The sequence below is a fragment of the Thrips palmi genome, unplaced genomic scaffold (genome assembly GCF_012932325.1).
Source record: "Thrips palmi isolate BJ-2018 unplaced genomic scaffold, TpBJ-2018v1 HiC_scaffold_17, whole genome shotgun sequence".
Classification (NCBI taxonomy): domain Eukaryota; kingdom Metazoa; phylum Arthropoda; class Insecta; order Thysanoptera; family Thripidae; genus Thrips; species Thrips palmi.
Window position 1 is genome coordinate 5,136,901 of NW_023144626.1, and position 18,901 is coordinate 5,155,801.

Consider the following 18,901-nt stretch of genomic DNA (forward strand, 5'->3'; position numbering starts at 1 on the left):
AAAGTACTGGGAAAATTCTACCATGATCAGTCGGATGAGCTCCTCTGATAAATTCGGCAATTAAAAGGGCCTTTTCGGAAAGGCGACTTGGCTGGCCGGGCTGCTCTCACGGTTCCTTCTGAGCAGGGCTTCATCATCGTCCTCTGGAGACCGACACCAACCCGAGGAGCGAGCGTACGCGGCAATATACACGCGTATGAAATCTAAACAGCAGTAACGCAGCCCTCCCAGGCGGTTCATCATCCAGCCTCCCCCAAGCCCGAAAATCACTGAAGGTCCACACCCCGCCACCCCCGCACGAGCATGGGGACACACACACACGCACACACACGCACGCACACACACACACACACACACACACACACACACACACACACATGCGCGCGCGCACAGGCCCCAGGGACTATTTCGCGGGCTTGTGAATCGGTATAAATAAACAGCCCAGGGTGGATGGATGGATCATTGACTTCTGCTACGGGATTACGGCGTGTAGCGCGCAGCGGATTAAGAGAATCATTTGATATCTGGGTAAGCGAGGGGTGGGTGCGCGACGATCGCGCGCCACCGCGAGAAAAGGAAAGAAAATGGAAAGAGTGAGTGAGAGAGAGGGGTAAGGGAGGCGCAGCGTGCGGCAGGAAGCAGACATGTCGTTGAGTGCTGCATTTGGGTGAAAGTGTGGTGGGGGGGGGGCTAAAGGGAGGGCCGAAGGGGGTGGAACACGTCAGGCGGAGTAGTGGACAGACAGGCCCAACGCAGCAGTACGTGCTGTGAAAATAGGACACGGAAATCACTTAGAAGGAGGTTTGCCACAGTGAGGATTACAGAATGCCTCAGCTTCAACTTGAACTTCGACGCTAGCCAATGCAGTATGGTCAATGAAAGGCGGGTGCTCGTGGATATCGGTATCAGTCTGCCGCCGTCGTAAATTGCAAACTGAGCAACTCCTCTCCAACCTTTGGATGGGCATGGTGCGGGGGTTGTGTTTTTTCTGCCCTCCTCAAAGACAAAGGTGGGGCCGGAGCGAGAAGGAGGTGATGAAGTGGAGGGAAAAGTAGGTGAGAGGGAGCGAGAGGAAGACAACGGAGAGGAGGGGGAGATGCAAACGGCAGGAGATAATCTTGTCCAATGAGGAATTGAGGGGGTACCCTGCTGGGAGCCATTACTGTTCATCTTTCCTTGCAGCGGAGTGTTCTCTACGCCTCTCCCTCCCCCTCTCATCCACCTTCCCATGCTTCCCTTCTCCTTCCTGGCTCCCATTTCGCTCCGACTTCCCGTTGCCCCCTCAAACCTTGCAAACCGTCTCCCCGAGAGAGAGGAGGCAGGAGATGAAAAATCGTGTTGCTGCTGCAAAATAAAAACCGAGAAACTTAACCGTGACAGCCATCGCGTGTTGGGCGCGACGTCTAGGAACAACCGAGAGACACGTGATGCGAGTGTAGTGACAACGCCGCGGCGCTTTCCACTGTTTTGAATTGAGATTATGTGATTTCCACGCGCGCTATCTTGGGAATTGCATAGCGTTGTTTGTCAAGGCCAGCAGATAAGCCCCTGAGGATCCTAGGCCATCGTAATCCCCTCTTCGGTCACCAAACGGACGCAAACTAGGTCGACCGAGGACCTATCACTAGCGCGGTGTAGTGGCGCGGTCCGGGTTGTAGCGTCGTGAGGGCGGCCGCCACGCTGGTCGGCGTTGCCTCGGTAACCCGTACCAAGTGCTTCCTTCCCTGCTTCCTTCCGGAGGGGCCGGGCCGGGCGTTCCGGGCGTTCCGGGCGTGGCCGCCCTTGATTTATAAGGCCCATACATCAGGGCACGCCCCTACGGCCCGCCATCGCAGAGCCCTCCATATTGCACCAATGCTGTCATTGCAAAATCAGGCCGCCGGTTTTTCACGCCGCCGCCGCGGCGGAGCAGATAGCACCTGCTCCTCGAGACTAGTCTGAGACAATGGTTGCAGTGGAGCCATCATGCGCTGTGATTCGGTCTCAGAGAGTGTCTGGCCAGAGTGCCACGCTCGCGAACGCCACTAAATGCTGGGGTGCGAGAGAGACAGAGGCGCCGTGATCCCCTCGCCCTCCGACCGAAAAGGAGCGGCCTCGGCCTGGCCCCGGCAGCAGCGCGGCCGCATTAATGACTCGCCAACTTAATTAAATAGCCGCATGATTAATTCCGTGGTTTACACTCTGCTAGCAAAATGGATTACGGCGCCGAATCATTTCCTCTCGCGGCGCGTAAAAAAAAGAACAGGAAACACTGATGGTGTAATTTATTTGTTTTTTGAAAACGGAACACGGAATGCCGAATTGGGGTGAGTTGCTGTTCTCCGAGGGGCGAGTTGCCTTGCGTGCGTGGGTACACTGGAAGTTCCTGGCAGCCTGGCCGCCCAAAAGCAGGCAGTGTGGAGGGCCCATAGGGCGGCCCTGTCGTCGCTCTGTCTCTCTCGCACTCCTGAGACGCCCCGTAGAGGTGCGAGAGAGACAGAGCTCTATCCTGCATAGGACTGTGCGGGGCAGGGGGGAAAGCATTCGGACAGGGCGGGCGCGGCCCGCGCGCCACCCGAGCGCCGTGCGGGTAGGCAACCCTCCCGCACCCTTGCCCCCGTGTGGCCTAGCCGAGAAAGTTCGCGCGCCTACTCAAACATCCTTTTTTTTTCTCGTGTGGCGGCGCCACCGGTCGCCGTCCTCGGTTCGGCCTTTCGGTTCGGCCGTTTCGGACCGGCCGATGACGCGGCCCGTCATGTCACTAAGTCATGTCACCAACGAGGCGCCATAACCGTAAAACCCAAATGAATGAAACATTTGCATAAGCATCCCGTCCGGGATACCGCGTGTTGTTCCTCTTTTAATTCCGCCAACACACGGAAAGCAGGAGGACAGGACGGAGGACACGTCGGCGACGCTTTGTCTAGCCCCCTCGTGCCTCCACTGCCTTATTTGCCGCGAGAAAATTGGAGATACCGTGCAAAGGGCACATCCGTCTGAGGAGTCGGGATGCGACGCCACTTGGGAATGGACTCCGGGCGGGCGGACGGACGGACAGACGTTCACTCACACTTTCACACACACACACACACACACACACACACACACACACACACAGACGCCAGGTAGAACTGAGCAGAAGCAAAAATTTCCAATCTCCTACACTTGAGGGCTCAGTCCGAGGGCGCCGGGCCGGTAGAGGCCAGCGCCGCACGATTCGCTCGCGCTGCTGGCGCGCTCCCCGTGGCGCCCTCCCTCGGCGGCCGCGCGAACCGCGCCGCGCCGCGCGACGCCCCGGACAGGAATTCCAATTCCCGCGGCGGGAAAATTGACGGAGGCCGGCGGCCAGGGCGATAGGCATCGGGCGTGGACTGGCGTGGACTGCCATCGGCACGCCGCCCTGGACGCCCTGGACGTGGAATGCGTGCGGGAAACGAATGGCCGGGAAAGAAGAACGGCGCGCGCGAACCAAGCAACCAAACGCCGGCCGAGGCGCGAAGAGGCCCGCGTCAAACACGCCGGCCCCGACACCGGCGGGCCATCGCCCTGCCGGCCCTGCCGCCAGTGGGCCAGAAGACCGGTGGAGGCGGCCAAAACTCCGGACGCGTTTTGAGATCTAGTGTCGCTAAATTGGACTCGAACCGAACGTGTGACCCTACCAATGGATTCCTCGTTCGGAGAGCAATCCATCGGTGGGGTCACACGACCGGTTCGAGTCCCCTTTAGCGACACTGAAGCTCAAAACGCGTCTAGAATTTTGCCCGCCTCCAGCGGTCTTCTGGCCCACCGTGCGTTTGCGTCCGGCGGTAATCAGGCGTATCAGTGGCGCGGCCATTTCGACAACTAGAACGTGTTTCAGACACGGCGATGACCCGGCGCGCCCCGCCCCGCCCCGCCCCGCCACGCCACGCCACGCCACGCCCCGCCACGCCACGCAGCTCCGGGTTACAGCCCAGCCCTTCCGTATCGCGGCGAGCATCTTGCATGATTTATGGGACGTGTTGGCCGAAACAGAGCAGTGCGGTGCTCATTCGCCCTGACAATAAAAAGGATAAAAAGGATAAAAAGGATAAAAAGGATAGTGTCGCCTCGGCGGACGCGGCTAAGGCGGCCAAAGCCAAAACGGAATGACTTCTTGAAATGCTCAAACTGGGGCACTCCGCTGCGCCCACCTCCACTTTATTTAATTTTGTCATTTTCCCGTGTATCTTTTTAGCGCGTTTTAAAAATTTCGTCTGTTGTTGTTGTTGTTGTTGTTGTTGTTGTTGTGGTCGTTGTTTCCCTCTCCAGCACGCCTTGACAGACAACCTCTGTACCAACGAAGGCTACTCTGGCCCGACCCACAGAGGTGGGGTTGGTGGTGCTGCAGGCACGCTGCCTGGGAGCTGATAAGGCTAGCAACATGGCGGCGCCTTCGACGAGGGCCTCTGTGACCATAACGGCAATGGCGCCGAGAGACTCCGCGCAGTCTGCGACGAGTCTGCGCCCGAAGCGGCCGACACAAAAGGGCGGCACCGGGCTTGCTGCCCCCGTCCTGGCAGTGCAGTGCCTCGGCAGTGCCGCCGCCACCCACACCCGAAAGGTCCCCTCTTACATCATTTATATCGATGAGGCCGTGAAATGAAGGGAATTTGTCCGCGTCCAGCCCCTGCATTGGCCGGCCGCTGCTTGAGTCCGAAGGGTCCTTATTTCGTCGCTCTGTCTCTCTCGCGCCCCTCCGGAACGCCCCGTGAGTGCGACGGAGACAGAGCGACGAGCCTGCGGAGTCCGCGGCGGCAGAGGGCGGACGGCAGCAGAAGCCGCCCCCGGGCCTTGGACCCCACCGGGGCACCCAGGGCGCCGGGTCTGTGAGTCATTCGTGGTGCACAAGTTTGTGCCAAATCGGGCCAGATGCGTTAATTTTTCACAGACGATGTTGATTCATTTAAAATAAAAGTTTTCAAAGTCAGCGAATTTTGTTAGTATATTCAAACTTTTCATCTGAACGGACACACCACGGTCCTCCCGACGAGTGCCGCTGGCTGCCGCTGGTTCGAGGTATCGAGGGAACTCGAGAGGGAACTCCTTTGAGTGACGACGCTGGCCCGCCACCGAGCCGAACCGATCCCAGATTTGAGTGATCGCCGCGTTGTTCGGCTCTCGTGTCCATTTTTCACTCGCCGACCAGCGCAGGCAGCGGCGAGCAGTGTATGCGGCCCCAAGGCCCAAATTTGACTAATGAAGAGCCTGGCAAATGTGGTGTGGGTGCGAGGCAGTGCGATGCCCCGTCGCTCTGTCTCTCTCGCACCTTAGCGGGACGACCCGTGAGTGCGACAGAGACCGAAGAGGCCCCTGGAATGCGGACCGCTAAATCGTCGATAAATCACGCCTCGTCGTCATCTGTGTTTCGTTCTTTCCCGGAAACAACAGCCAAGGCCCCAGCCCAGCCCAGCCCAGCCCAGCCAAACGTCATGTCTGACCCGAACACCGCATAACCCCGACCCACCCAGACACCGCCAGACTGCGTGGAGACGAACAATAGTGCGGCCGGCCGACCGACGGGCCCAAGACGCACAGGTGCGACCCGTCCCCTCGGCTTGCCAGCCTGCACGCCCTGCGCCCTCAAAGGACACGCAAAGGGGGCCCGCAAAGGGGCCACGGCCTCGGCTCTGTGAGAGTGCTGATGCGGGACGAACAAAATTGATGAAATCGTAAAATGTTTCCTAACAATATTTGGAGACAAAATTAGGATTGGGCTCACTATTAATCCGTTAGTTCGGTCTCAGGACGAGTAACCGTGTCGCAAACTTTCGTTTACACCCATTCTAAAACTCCACTCCCTTGTAAGAGGAAGCGTAGGGCGCGCGCGCGTTATAATGAACGAAACGAAATTGAAGGCACCTCATCGTGGGGCCACAAGAAAAACAACGGCGACAAATTGAATGGGCATACTTTTCTCTGAGGGGGATTCGGCGTTATGGTGAAGGCTTCTCAATTTGGCGGCGCTTGGGCGCTTGGCGCTACAACGGCCCCCGCCCCGCCCGTATGAATGAAGTGGACGGAGTGGCCCGGACCGGTTCCTGGCAACACACTTTGTCATAAGCCATAATGGCTGCGCAGGGATGACCAGGAGATGGCAGGGGATGCTCAACGTGCTGTTCATGGCGGGGCGGGGCGGGGCGGGCACCTCTCTCTCTCTCGCTGCCGCAGCAGGACAAGGTGTCCGCGCGGGATATGCGGGGGGACCGCGGAGACTGTGGGACTGGGGCCGTATCGCTGTGGACCGCGCCAGGCCGCGCCAGACTACGCAGACTACGCCAGGCGACGCCAGGCCGGGTTGGGCCGGGCCGCCGGCCGGGCCGTTTGAAACAAACGGGGGACATAATCATGATTCTAACCTCCAATCTGAATGCAAATCCGGGCCGGCCTCGTGTCCAAGCATCGCCCCGCGACTCCGCGCGCACCGGACTCATTCCGAGATTCGCTCTGTCCCTCTCGCACCTACACTGGGCGCCCCGCGCGAGTGCGAGAGGGACAGAGCGACGAAAACGACTCTCGGAATCAGTCTGCAGCCGGCGCGCAGCGCGCACTGCCCTGACTTGCGACATAAAGTAGGCCGTGATATTTTCATCTGTCCGGCGTAGGCTGCACGAGTATTAATTAGACTGTGAGTGTGCGTGCGCGTGTGTGAGTGTGTCGCCTGAAAGAGTGCTTTTGTTGTTGTTTCATACAGGGATGACGTGTGGCTGCGTCTCGGCCTGGACTTCCCCGCACCGGAAGTAAGTCACCGCGCGTCGCATGTCGCGTCGCATCTTCCTCTTTCTTTTCGATTGATCGATTAATCGAAGACGGAAAGCATCGGAGACTAGCAGAGCGTCGTCGGCGACCGCTCAGCAGCCAAAAGAAAATTAGAAACGCGCCCCGCATTGTTGTCCGACATTGTCTCCGCCCCGGCGGGCCAAATTAGATTACGGCCCGTCCACCAAACACGTAACGCCTTTCGGTGGACCGGCGGCACCGCGGACGACGCCCTTCTGGAGCCGCGGCGCCGCGGCCAAGGCGAAGACGGGTAACATGGGCGCGGGCGCGGCCGAGCTGCGCCGTTGTTGGCGGCGGCGGCAGCCGGGGCCAGCGACACCTAATTCGGCTGTAATTACAATAGCCTAATGAAAGCCTGCGTGCTGAGACAATGGCACCAGTCTCTCTTTCTCTCTCTCTCTTTCGCTGAGGACACGCCGCCATCTTGTAGCGTGTTTCGGGTCGGCGCCGCGGCGGTGGGAGGGGCCTGGCGGCCTGGGGCCTGGTCGGGGCGGTGGCGGTGGCGCCCGCGGGCTCGTTCTCCGCCCCGCTCGCACCCACGGGCCGTCCCGTCAGGTGAGAGAGAGTGCGGGAAGCGCAGTGCGAGTGTCGCCGAAAGCCGAAGGTGGCCGACAGGCACCGCGGCACTGTAGGAGGGAAGGCCCACTGGAAACAAAGCGCACTCGTCACTCGCTCTTCGCGCTCCGTTCTTCTTGACTGGCGGCCATTGTGCTGTCCTTGTCGCACACCGCCGGGCCGCCGGGCCGCCGGGCACCACACCTATTCCCTGTCGTTACACTCCGTTGTTTTCATTTTGTTTCATTTATTTGGAGGCCCGGCGTGGCCCGGCCGGCCGGGGAAGGCGAGGGAAGGCCCCCTGCGACGCGCTGCTGCTTCTACGCCGGTCGGGAGATAAAGGGGGAATGAAAATAGTCGCTTCTCCGTCTCTCTCGCCATTTGTCATATCTTCTCTCTCGCTCCCATTACCTGCCCCTTCCCGCCGCCCCCGCCGCACGACAAGTATACATTTATTATCCCCTCCCCTTCCATGAGCGAAGCAAGCGGGCAAGCGGAGCCCGGCAATCCATTTCTTTCGTTGTTCTAGACCATGGCGGCCCAGCGGCCCAGCCCGGCATGCCCGGCCACAGGGCATGCCGGCCCCCACCTCAGTAATTGAGTGAACTCGAACTCGAACTCGGCCGGTGAAACTCGAAGCGAACGCAACGCGCCGCACGACGGAAGCTCCCGCCGAACACCAAAGTCCCAAGTTCGTGCAACGCTCGTTTCTCGGAATTTGATTTGGTTTCACGTCTCGAATTTTGGCCCCTTCCACCGGTCCTCTGGCCCACTGTGCGCCGTTTTCCATTTTCCTCGAGTCATTTTTAGTGCAACTTTTATTCGGTGCCAGTGCCGCGTGCGAGCAGCGAAACGCGATCGGCCTAAGAAATGCACCCGTTTTAAAACGTCACGCGGTATGAAATTATTCGCACTTATTCTTGAGGTGTCGGGGGGCAAAGCACGCGGCAAAGCTGTCCCGGTCACGCAACGCCGCGACGCCGCGACGCCCGGGAACGGTTTCCAGAATTAATTTCAACAGAGTGCCCCAGCCGCCCCCTCCCCCCCTCTCTTAATCAATTTTCACACGGCGCGCGAGGTGAATTAAGGTGAGGCTTTTCGCATTGTCTCGTTCGATCAATCACTGCGGGCCTTGCGGGGTCAGTGGCCGCGTCGCACCGCGTCGCCGAGCCGCGCGCTTCACACGGCGCGCTGGACAACGAAGACAACGAGCACCACCAGCAGACAAAGCGCCATTTCTCACCTAAAAGGATAAGCGCCTTCCGAAGGGCTTCCCATCGCGCTTCAAAAAAAAAAAACAAATTGTCACCTGTGGAATTGACCACAAATTAATTCATATGCTGTAGGTTGGCCCGTGCGACCGGCACGGGGACGAGGTGGTCTTCCCTCTGGGGGAGCGAGCGGCTCCGAAAGGTCGTTCCGTCGCTCTGTCTCTCTCGCACCCCGCCGGGACGTGCCCCACGAGTGCGAGGGAGACAGAGATCGGTCTGCCAGCGGAGCCACTCGGAACAGGGAGAAGGGACATCTTTACAATTTTCAATTAATTCAGGTATTTTCCCAGCCCCGTCACATGCTGTTGTTGTCCTTCTTGACGGCGCCTTCAACCTGACCTTTTCGCCCGTTTGGAACCCGCGAAAGAATTGAGAGCCAACCGTTCCGCCCCGCTCCTCTCCCGGACAGCGCTGCAGCGGTGGAGAGGTCCTGCCCGCCGTGTCCTGCGTGTCCGCGCGTCCTGCGGGGGCATTTGTTACGCCGGGAAATGCCTGAGATTGTGATCACCCTGTTGTTCTGGACGAGGCAATGTATCAAATCATTCCGGCAAAAGCCTTCACCGAATTTATTACAAAGTGAAAGACAAAGTGCCTCTGCGCTGCCGCGCTGCCCGGCACGCCGCGTCCGGCTTACGGGAGTCAGCTTGCGGGAGTACGGGAGTCTCAGGGGGCGTCACGAAGTCACGATGCTGCGAGCGGCTCATTCACCCTGGATCCGCCGGCTTGTCTCTCTCGCACTCGTGGGGCCCAGTGAATACTGAAGCCAACGCTTGACCGCAGCAATGGCATTCTCATGGCCTTATCCAACACGAAGGGACAGTCGACGGACGGTGTCAGAATCAAGTCGTTCGGTAAACCTTCCCGATTCGATTCGAATGGGACCCGAAGAAGGAGAGGACCACCCCCGAGCACCGTTCGGGTTCGGGCCGGGCCGAGCGGTGACGTGGTCAGATCGGATCGGATTGGGCACGGCGTGGCGATCGGTGGCGATCTGAATAGACCGAAGAAGGGGAAACTACACACATCTCACTCCACGCTACGCCACGCCACGCCACGCTACGACGCTACGGGACACGTGCGCTTAGGGCCCGACCGTGCTTGACTGAGGGACCGCTTCATCTGTGTCCGCAGGGGCGCGAGAGAGACAGAGCGAACCGTGGTTCGGAATGTCTTCTTTCTCTTCGGCCCCTTTCTAACGAAATTCGCGTTTCCGGCTTCGACGGGCTCTGAAGGCGCCGGGGGCCTAGGGCGGCCTAGGGCGACCGGGGGCGGCCGGGGGCGGAGTGGAAGGGGCAAGCCGCGCAAGCCGCGCAAGCAGCGCAAGCAGACACACCTGCGAGCTCATTGGTTGGCGGCCAGGAGGCGGGGCGCCGCGGCCCGACGCCCGGCCCGGGAAGGGAAGGGTGGGGGCGGGCCTGACTCGGCCTCGCGCCTCGCGCCTCTTCACACCTCCGCGATGGAGAGCACTGCCACGCCACTGCCAGGCACGTCGAGCCCCGCGAGTCGGGGAAGCGCGAGAAGGCGGGAAGAGAGCACTGCGTGACGTCACTGCAGCACTCAAACCACGTCAAATCAAACGCGACAACTTGCAAAATGACCGCGGCAGGCACCGCGCGCCGTCCAGGACTGCGCTGGGGTGGAGCGACAGTGGAGTGGCGCGGAGAGCGGACTCGGCCGCAGTCGACATAAACTGGAGAAAACGTGTACACCTTTGAAAGTCGCTGACGTGCAGCGCGGGTTCGTTGTGACAAGTTTACTAAACGGCGCGACGAGCAGGGTCATTGCGTTCCCCGAGGCAGCAGGCGCGCGCGCGCACGCACGCACACACACACACACTCGAGGGGCTGAATGGTGGAGCGTGCGCACACATTGACAAGGTGCCAGCGGGACGACAGGATGACAGGAAGACTGCAGGAGGTCGTCTCGAGTGTATCCAGTGAGCGTCCGAGCCGCGTCCTGCCGCGTCCTGCCGTGCCCCGCCGAGCCCTGCCCCTGCTATGCCGGGCTATGCCCCATTCAGGTGGCTCGCGACGCGGTCCCGCATCACAACATCAACAACGAAATCACCACTCGAGTCCGTCGCACCAGCCGTACTACTACTACTATGTCCTCGTCGTCTCGTTGTGTTTGTCTGAGTCTTTTATTGGCGCCGCATATGCAACACAGTCCTGCTGAATGCTGTTGAAGGCGAAAAGACAAGCAGAAGGTTCATAGCAAGTGAATACTGAAGCCAACGCTTGACCGCAGCAATGGCATTCTCATGGCTGCCTGCGGGCGATTCCCTCTGATCCATATTCCACCTGAAATGTGAGTCACGGTGTGGTTCTCACGGTGGGCTGAGGGGCATGGGTGTTGGTGTAGGCGCTGCGAGAGACCCGACGGATTGAGACAGACTGGGAGCAAGGGACTGACAGCTCCTCATTTGCTAATTCTCCACACAGACTCTCACGGCACAGCGCGGCCCCATCGGGTATCAGTCGTGCGGCCTCCGAGCCGAACCTACACTGACTGCGCCCCGAGCCAATGCTTTTACCACCTCGCGGGGGGTACGGTCCTGATTTACATGACTCCCCGAGTGATTCCCGAACGCACAAATTGCTGTAAATGCCCGCCCCCCCACCCCTTTTCGGCCGCCACAAGCCACTAACGAGCGCGACGGCGCGGCTGTCTCGGTGTTTCGGCACCGGCTGCCCTGCCCTGCCCTGCCCTGCCCTGCCCTTCGGTTTCCAACGAGGATAACCGGGAGACGGCCCAGGGCCCATCCTCCGGCCTTCCCTTCCCTTCCCACCCCCTTCCCCGGCGTCTGCGCAAGTGCTGCGTGCGAACAAGGCCGCCCCCGCGGTCCTCGGCGTGCTCCGCCAGCGGCCCCCGCGCCGCGCCGCCGCTTCGGACGCTGCGCTTCTCAGGGTGGCCCCCTCGGGTGCCGGTCCGCGGGGGGCAGGGCGGCGCAGGGCCTGCCTGCCACCCAGCAGGGCGCGAGGCTACGCCGGCTACGCCAGGCTGGGCAGAGGTCGGCCCGACCACACCACTGTACGGCCCTTCACGCACTCGCCGCACCCGAGCGGCAGCAAGAGCAGCAGTGCCCGGGGCGCCGACGCCGCACCGCCGTACCGCCCTCAAGCCTCGTTTCGTCGCTCTGTCTCTGTCGCGTTCTGTAGGGGTGCGAGAGAGACAGAGCGACGAGCTTACTCTTCGGAATCGCTCGGCTCACGGCACTGGTGCCTTCCCATGCCCACGTCGAGGAAGCCGCACCGTCCGGTATTCCCTCCACCTCCCCCTCCCCCGCCCCACCCCGGACAGCCCTCCCTGCAGCCCTGCAGGGGGTGGAGATCAAATTGTTCTGGTCTGTAAATTTGTGGCTGCGGCTGTGGGAAGTTTGAGCATGCGCTCTCGGTTTCACATTTTGGTGCCGTTGCTTTTTCCGCCAGTTTGTGAGATTAGAGAGAATTAAGAGTAACTGCACTAAAGAGCTGTGACCTATGCACACAGCTGGGATAGAAACGTCGCCGTCCACCGACCTCCACCCCGTCGACCGGCTTTTGAGATTTCTTTGCATTTTCTTTGGCTGTAGCGTAGAACCAAGGGCCAGTCTTTCTCCCCGGCTGCAAAAGCGGTCACAGAAAACATCTGCTTTTTGAGAAGATTCCTTGCGAAATGTTTTAATTCGGCGATATGCCCGCATGGTGGTGGACCGTAAACCCACAGGAAGCAGCCAGGTGCCAACTTGGCTTGAGTAAGTGGTTCATGAGGTGGGAAGAAGGGTCTGCGGGGGGAAGGTCCTTAAAATAATGGTATGCAAAGTAGTCCTCTGCGGGGGCTCCTCCGGAATCCGACAGCTAGCCCGGACAGGGGCCCACGGGGGCCCACGGGGGCCCAACCCGCACCCCATCACCAGCCGAGTCGCCTGTCTGGAGCGAGTGCACGAGCCACGAATTCTCCGATACAGGCAAAGGGAAAATAAAAATTAAAATAGACTTTTAAAAGGGGCGACGCGGCCAGGACGCGCCGCAGGATGGTTATTGGTCATCACGTATGAGAAATGGAAAGGAAACCAACAGTCTGCCCCCTCCCTCTCTTTCCCTCTCTCTCCCCCTCGTCCCCTGGGCCCTCGTGTACTGTCTTCTGAATATTATTATAAAATACGAGACAGTCCGGGGCGCCGTAAAACTAACCAGCATCGTGGCCGAGCCCGCCAAGCCCGCCCGGCCCGGCAGCCGGTCCGAGGTCCAGCGTCCGGCAGGTCCGGCACGGCCAGCACGGCCAGCCAGACAACTATGTCTTCGGACACGAACAATGAATCCGGTGAATCAGCTTTCCGATCAGCCTTCTTTTTTTTTCGTGGCTATGTTTTTTTCTGACAGCGCTGTTTCCGGTACATCGCGTGTAAGTGCGCTGGAACATGTCACTAGGGCGGGGAGGGGAATGTCGGGACTTGCCACGCCACTGTGACGATGACGGCCACGGCCGCTAGGCAACCAGCCGAGTCGCTCAGTGAGGTGTAGGATGTGTTGCCTACCCTGGTGGGCAGGCGGCACCCTCAACCGCGGTGCTTCATGGAGTGTAAAGCTTGACTGCTCTATTCCAGTCCAACTGCAGAACTGAGCATGCAACCTAATTTGCCTGTGTTGCACTGAACAGGAAGGAGTACATTAAGAAGTCAAGCATTGGATAATAAAATACATTTATTTATGTAACTCATTGATTGAAGCATCTAGAATGTACAGACACATAATGTGCGATCCAATACTGAAATAGCCCAGTGAAAATTCATTGATTGATAGACGAAAACAAAAAGTGGCTTGGGGTGAAACATTTGGATCCCAAGAATTTAAATGCACTGAGTACCCTATACTTCCATGAATGGACATTTTTTCCCTTTATTGGTTGTACAAAGATGACAGTCAATTTTATAAAGCTATATAAATCATTTTATCATTGCATCATTCATTCATTCATTCACAGTTATAATAATGTTTACTACCAAGTATCTTTATTTTAGTTCAATATCTACAACTGAATAATTGGGACATCCAATACAGTATAACACAAACAAATGTGACTCCATATCAAAGGTTCCATATCAAAGGCTCCACATCAAAACCTTAAAAACCTTCTTAAAAACCTTCAAAACAACTTAAGTTATAACTTTTAAAGATAATTACAAAACAAAACAGGAAAACAAATTACTAAAACATTAAATATGAGGGCATAGTATCATAGTCTGGCCAAGTTCACACAACTTCAACATTTGCATAAATTGTTTTGCTTCAAGAAAGTTATTAACTTTTGTCAGTTCTTTTTACACACAACACAAAAGGAGCTTGAAGAAATTTTATAATTATGAAAGTTTTACCACATCACCATTGGTATTATTGGAATGTCAGTCATCCAAGGACAATGCATCATCAAAGTTCAAGTCCTGTTAAAAAGATAAAGTACAAAATTAGTAAATAAAATTTTTTTGAAAAGATAAAGCCTTGAAATTAAATGACAGTTGAACACTTACTGATGGATCAATGTCATCAAGATCTAGGTCGAGATCTGAGTCCAGCGACTCATCTGAGACAGTCCCTTTAGGTGGTGCTTTCTGTTTGGTTTCTGCTGGGGCTTTCGACTCTTGAAGCGGTGAGGCAGCTGTTGGAACTAAGGGTGGCGGCATTGAAAACGCAGGGGCTGGGCTTGGCTGCGAAGAAGTGGGGATTAATGGTGGCGGCATCGAGGACATTGGTGTGGAAGGTGGTTGCACCGCAACAGGAGTAGGAACTGGAGCAGGTGATGCATGCACTGGGGCTGCAGCTGGGACAAATGGTCTTGCAGGTGGCATTTCTGCATCTTCCATTTCTACAAAGACATTAAAAAGGCAAAACCAATGCTATAAGAGGCAATACTAATAAAAGTTTTTCTCAAAACAGAATAACAATAATAAAATTCAGCCTACCCTCTGTGACATTTGAATCTTCTTCTGGCACATAATTAAACTGACCACTGGCTTCTGCTGCTTTCATTTCAGCAATAGGGTTCCTCTCATGATTAGCCTGGTTAAAGAAGAACCAGAGTTAGAACAGATTGAATTAATCAAGGGCATGTTTGTTTTTGCTATTGAATGTATACATACCGGAGTCAAGGTGTAAGCTGAAGCAGGTAGCTGAGTATGGCGTTCTGCTCGCAAAAATTGTTCTGTTTTGAGGGACTCCAAGTGACCAGGGAAAAGGTTAGGGTAATCCTTGGGGTCAGCCAACGAAGCCTTTTGATTTTTGCTCTTTAGAAGCTCGCGCCACAGACCGACAACCATGGAGACTTTGCTTGGGAGATACGTTCTGCAATATTACAAGATGTTATTGAAAATCATATTAATTATCCATTGGAAAAATTAAGTTGTGTTTCAGTATACTTGATTTTATTTACCTTGCAAAAAAGGCTGCCTCAGGAATTCGATTAGTAGCAATAAGAATATCTAAACACTTCTCCAAGTTTCCAAGCATGAAATATGAGAGGAATGAAACATTGTTTCTTCCGAGGGTATCAGCAGTCTCAGCCACTTGCTTCATAACTGTAGCATTTCCTGAAAACATAGAAAGTGAATGCCATGAGTCCAGGCATAAATTTCCCTACAGGCAGATAAATGAGTGCTCAACCAAGAGCAGCTTCCTAGTAACACTGCTTCTACAAACTAACCTGCAGACGTGGCCAGAAGCAGGAGACCGCCGTAATCCTGTGCGTGGTGTAAGCATTCCTGAGCAAGCTCCAATTGGCCCATATTCAGAGCTAATTCTGAAAGCTGTCGCCATTTTTGTTGAACCCCTGCCTCCCGTGCAAGAGACAAAGCTGTTTCTAAGTCACCCAACTGCACGGCTAAGTCAAACCGATGTTCTGGGTCTGTTGACACTGCTAAGGCTTGGTGTTTGAAGCCCTGCTTTTCCAAAAAGTGAGCAACTCTTGTCCTATACTGTTGAGGTATCGTGGGTAGTACTCGATCTGCAGTTTCAAAATCACCTCGCATGACTGCTGTTTGATATTCTAGCACTGAAACCAGGAGGCTGTAACAAAATCATTTTAAAATTATTTTTCAATTTACTGTGCTTTTTGGATAGATACAATTTTTTATTTTTTTTTAGCAATACCTACCTATATGATACAACATTAAGTTCTTTATCACCAAGATACAATCTATTGTCTCGAGCAACATATCCCAGGAGATACATGGTGCGATCTAGGTGAGAGACTGTAACAATTTCTCCTCCAACATAGTAGTTCACACGGTTCACGCTGTTGGTGTAGATAAAACAGTCACCCACCCACAATCCTGTCCTGACACTTTCTGGCATTTCTCCAAGAACCTTCAAGAGAGAATTAAAATGTAAGCAAGGTAAAATATTTTACAAAACAATGATTAATTTTTTTTTTAAATTTAAGCAATGCAGGAAGAAATATTCTTACAGTGAAGGCTTCTTCACATCCATCTTCACTCATCCCTTCCTTTGTTTCTAATGCTTTAGCAACAACACTTGCATCATAGCGAAGGATGAAGTAGCTATCTTCAGTTGCTAAACAGGCAAGTTCTCCACTCTCTGACCAATACACATGCTTTGGCTGGATATCAATTCGTCGGACTAATTCAAGGCTTTCCCATTCATAGAATGACAAGCCTGAAACTGAACGGACGCCAAGCAAGAAACCACCAAATATGCCTGAAAGAAAATTAAATCAAATATAGATAGAAGAAAAAGAAACAAACAAGAGAAGTTTAAAAAAATTATTTTATTTGATACCATACCTTCAGCTCCAAATTCCGGTTTGAAAGATTTGCGCTCCTTAAAGTTTTTAAACACTTTTACAGTGGAGGATCCTTCACGAATGGCATACTCAGATGAATCTTGAGCCCATACAAACTCCTGGGCTGAGCCAAAAGCTTTGTTACGCAGAGCCATGGCAGTGTAAATGATGTATTCTCCATCTCCACAAACAACCACAAACCTAGGAGCAAAGAAAGAAGAAATTTAGAACTCAAGATAAAGAATTAATCATGGTTTTAGTTCAGAAATCTTGGCATTAGTACCACTTACCTTCCATTAGGGTTGTGAGCAACTGTCTGAGGGTAGATTTCACAGCTTCCCATGTCTTTGACAACAAGAGGGAGACGCTCACCATCCTTGATATCGTCCGTTTCACCCATTGCCTTCAGATTTGCCTGTTGTATTTCAGAGTGACGGGCCCAGATAATCTTGCCACCATTCACATCCATGGAAACTGCTGGTTCTTCCCTTCCTATTTTCACCATGATGCTTCCTTCATCATACCTGAAATTACAATGCAACTACTAAAATCCTGGACTCCTCATTGGTTCATGTATCATAGATTTCAAATAAAAAATAAACTTACCCAAGAGCAACATTGTTGGATCCTCTCATGCAAGCAATGGTCCATACTCTCTCAAGACCATAATTGAGAGAAGACTCAAGCCTGTAAGTGCCAGAATGCCAAATACGTACTGTTCCATCCTCAGAACCAGTCAACAGGATGGGCAGAGCAGGATGGAAACAAACTGCAGGGATAAAGATGATTACATAGATTGCAACAAACAGAATTAACGAGTAATATAAAGAGGGACAACAAACCTGATGAAATGTTTTGCGCATGGCCTTCCAAAGTCTGAACACAAGTTTTGTTCTGATAATCCCAAATTTTAACAAGCCTATCATCAGCTCCAGATATTAAATATGGCTTATCACCACCATAATAATAATCCACACAATTTACACCTTTCTCGTGACCATCCAGGGTGAAATTGGGAGTGTTGGACCCAAGCTGCCACACCTTCAAAATAGAAAAAGAGTTTGTTAGCATAGGAAATTTTCAAATGAGGAGTTTTGCTCTGGCAATCAAAGCTTACCTTTACGGTACGGTCCAAAGATGCACTAGCAAAAGTGTTGTTATCCTTAGGATTGAAAACTGTCTGCATGACATAATGGGTGTGTCCTTCAAAAACTTGTTGGCAGGCCCATTGCTTTTCCCAGTTCCACAACTTGATAAGCATGTCATCTGGAAAGTGATAAAATGCACAATCAATGCACATTCAATAATAATAATAATGGAAGAGGATCAGTGAAAAACTCACCACCACTTGTGAGGATGTAGGGCTGTGTTGGGTGCACAATGATGCAACGAACATAGTCAGAGTGAGCTTCAAACGCGTGAGCCCGCTCTAATGTATTGTAATTAAAAACACGCACTTGCATGTCATCTGAACCAGTAAGAATCCAATTTTTACGTGGTACAAAGCGAGAAGCTCGCACAGGAACATCACACACCTGTAATGTGAATTAAATGCGAATTAAATCAAAATGGTTGAAGAACCACAGACAAATATCCAAATACTGCAAGCTCACTGGGGTTTACCTCAAATGATTTAACTAACTGTTGGCTTTCATGATTCCATACATGAACATTGCCATTGTAGAGAGATGCCAACATCCATGGCTCTGTTGGATGGAGATCTACACTCTTCACACGGTCAGACCGTGCAGTCAGTTTACGTTTTATATCCAGTCTGAGAGGCTGCAACAAATAGAGCACCAACTCAGTAAATAGGAGGGCAGTTTTTATCAAATGGCAAGAAAAAAATTTTCTGATGAAACAGTAGGAAGTAAATATGCACCAAAGAAACAGAGGGTTATGGAGTATGTGATGTAGGTGTCATTGATTTCAAAGCACCAATAGGAAATGAAACTAAGAAACACTCCTCAACACATCAAAAAAATTATTTTCGTCCTAAACTGAAGAGCCAGAACTAACTGCATCTCGAAATGACAATCATATTCAGTAACAGGCCGGGCGGATGACAGCTCAGCTGGTAACAGATTCGCCGAGAAGAAAGGCACGTGGCGCAGCCAGGCGAAATGCAAGTGCTGGTAAAATTCAATGCCGTTCGGAAAACACTATTAATTCAACGAGACGGGATAGATAAAGTGGAGATTCATTATCTTTACGAGAAACAGCCGATGGATGAGGTTATAGTTGACCAAGGCACACGTCAAACACCGTTTCAAGAACAGAATGAAAGAAGATAAAACTCTCTAGAAAGGTGTCATGCAGTGCTAAGATCATACCATTTTCGTGTGTTAAGAAGGCACGCGACTTAAGACGATATTTCAGTGATTTGGGTGTTTTGACACCATTTGCTATGCTTATGCTGTAAACATGGACGTGGCTGCTACTGCTGCTTCAAGCTGTCAGCAAAAGAGAAGGCGGTGATATATAGATACCAACAGACAGCGTTAATCACTGACAGTGGATCGAGT

At 53.8% G+C, this 18,901-nt stretch overlaps 1 protein-coding gene across 1 annotated transcript; it reads right to left on the reverse strand.

Moving 5' to 3' along the window:
• Nucleotides 1-13,462: 13,462 nt before the first annotated feature.
• On the reverse strand, nt 13,463-18,863 carry LOC117644117 (coatomer subunit beta'). The gene is made up of 16 exons (XM_034383347.1): nt 18,710-18,863; nt 18,000-18,158; nt 17,719-17,911; nt 17,494-17,642; nt 17,219-17,417; nt 16,983-17,145; nt 16,667-16,900; nt 16,378-16,577; nt 16,041-16,291; nt 15,729-15,940; nt 15,279-15,640; nt 15,009-15,165; nt 14,719-14,920; nt 14,542-14,638; nt 14,110-14,444; nt 13,463-14,022 (listed from the first exon to the last, which is right to left on the reverse strand). Exons 1-16 carry the CDS (start codon nt 18,710-18,712, stop codon nt 13,984-13,986), a joined length of 2,955 nt encoding a protein of 984 aa, XP_034239238.1. The 5' UTR covers nt 18,713-18,863; the 3' UTR covers nt 13,463-13,983.
• Nucleotides 18,864-18,901: the final 38 nt, after the last annotated feature.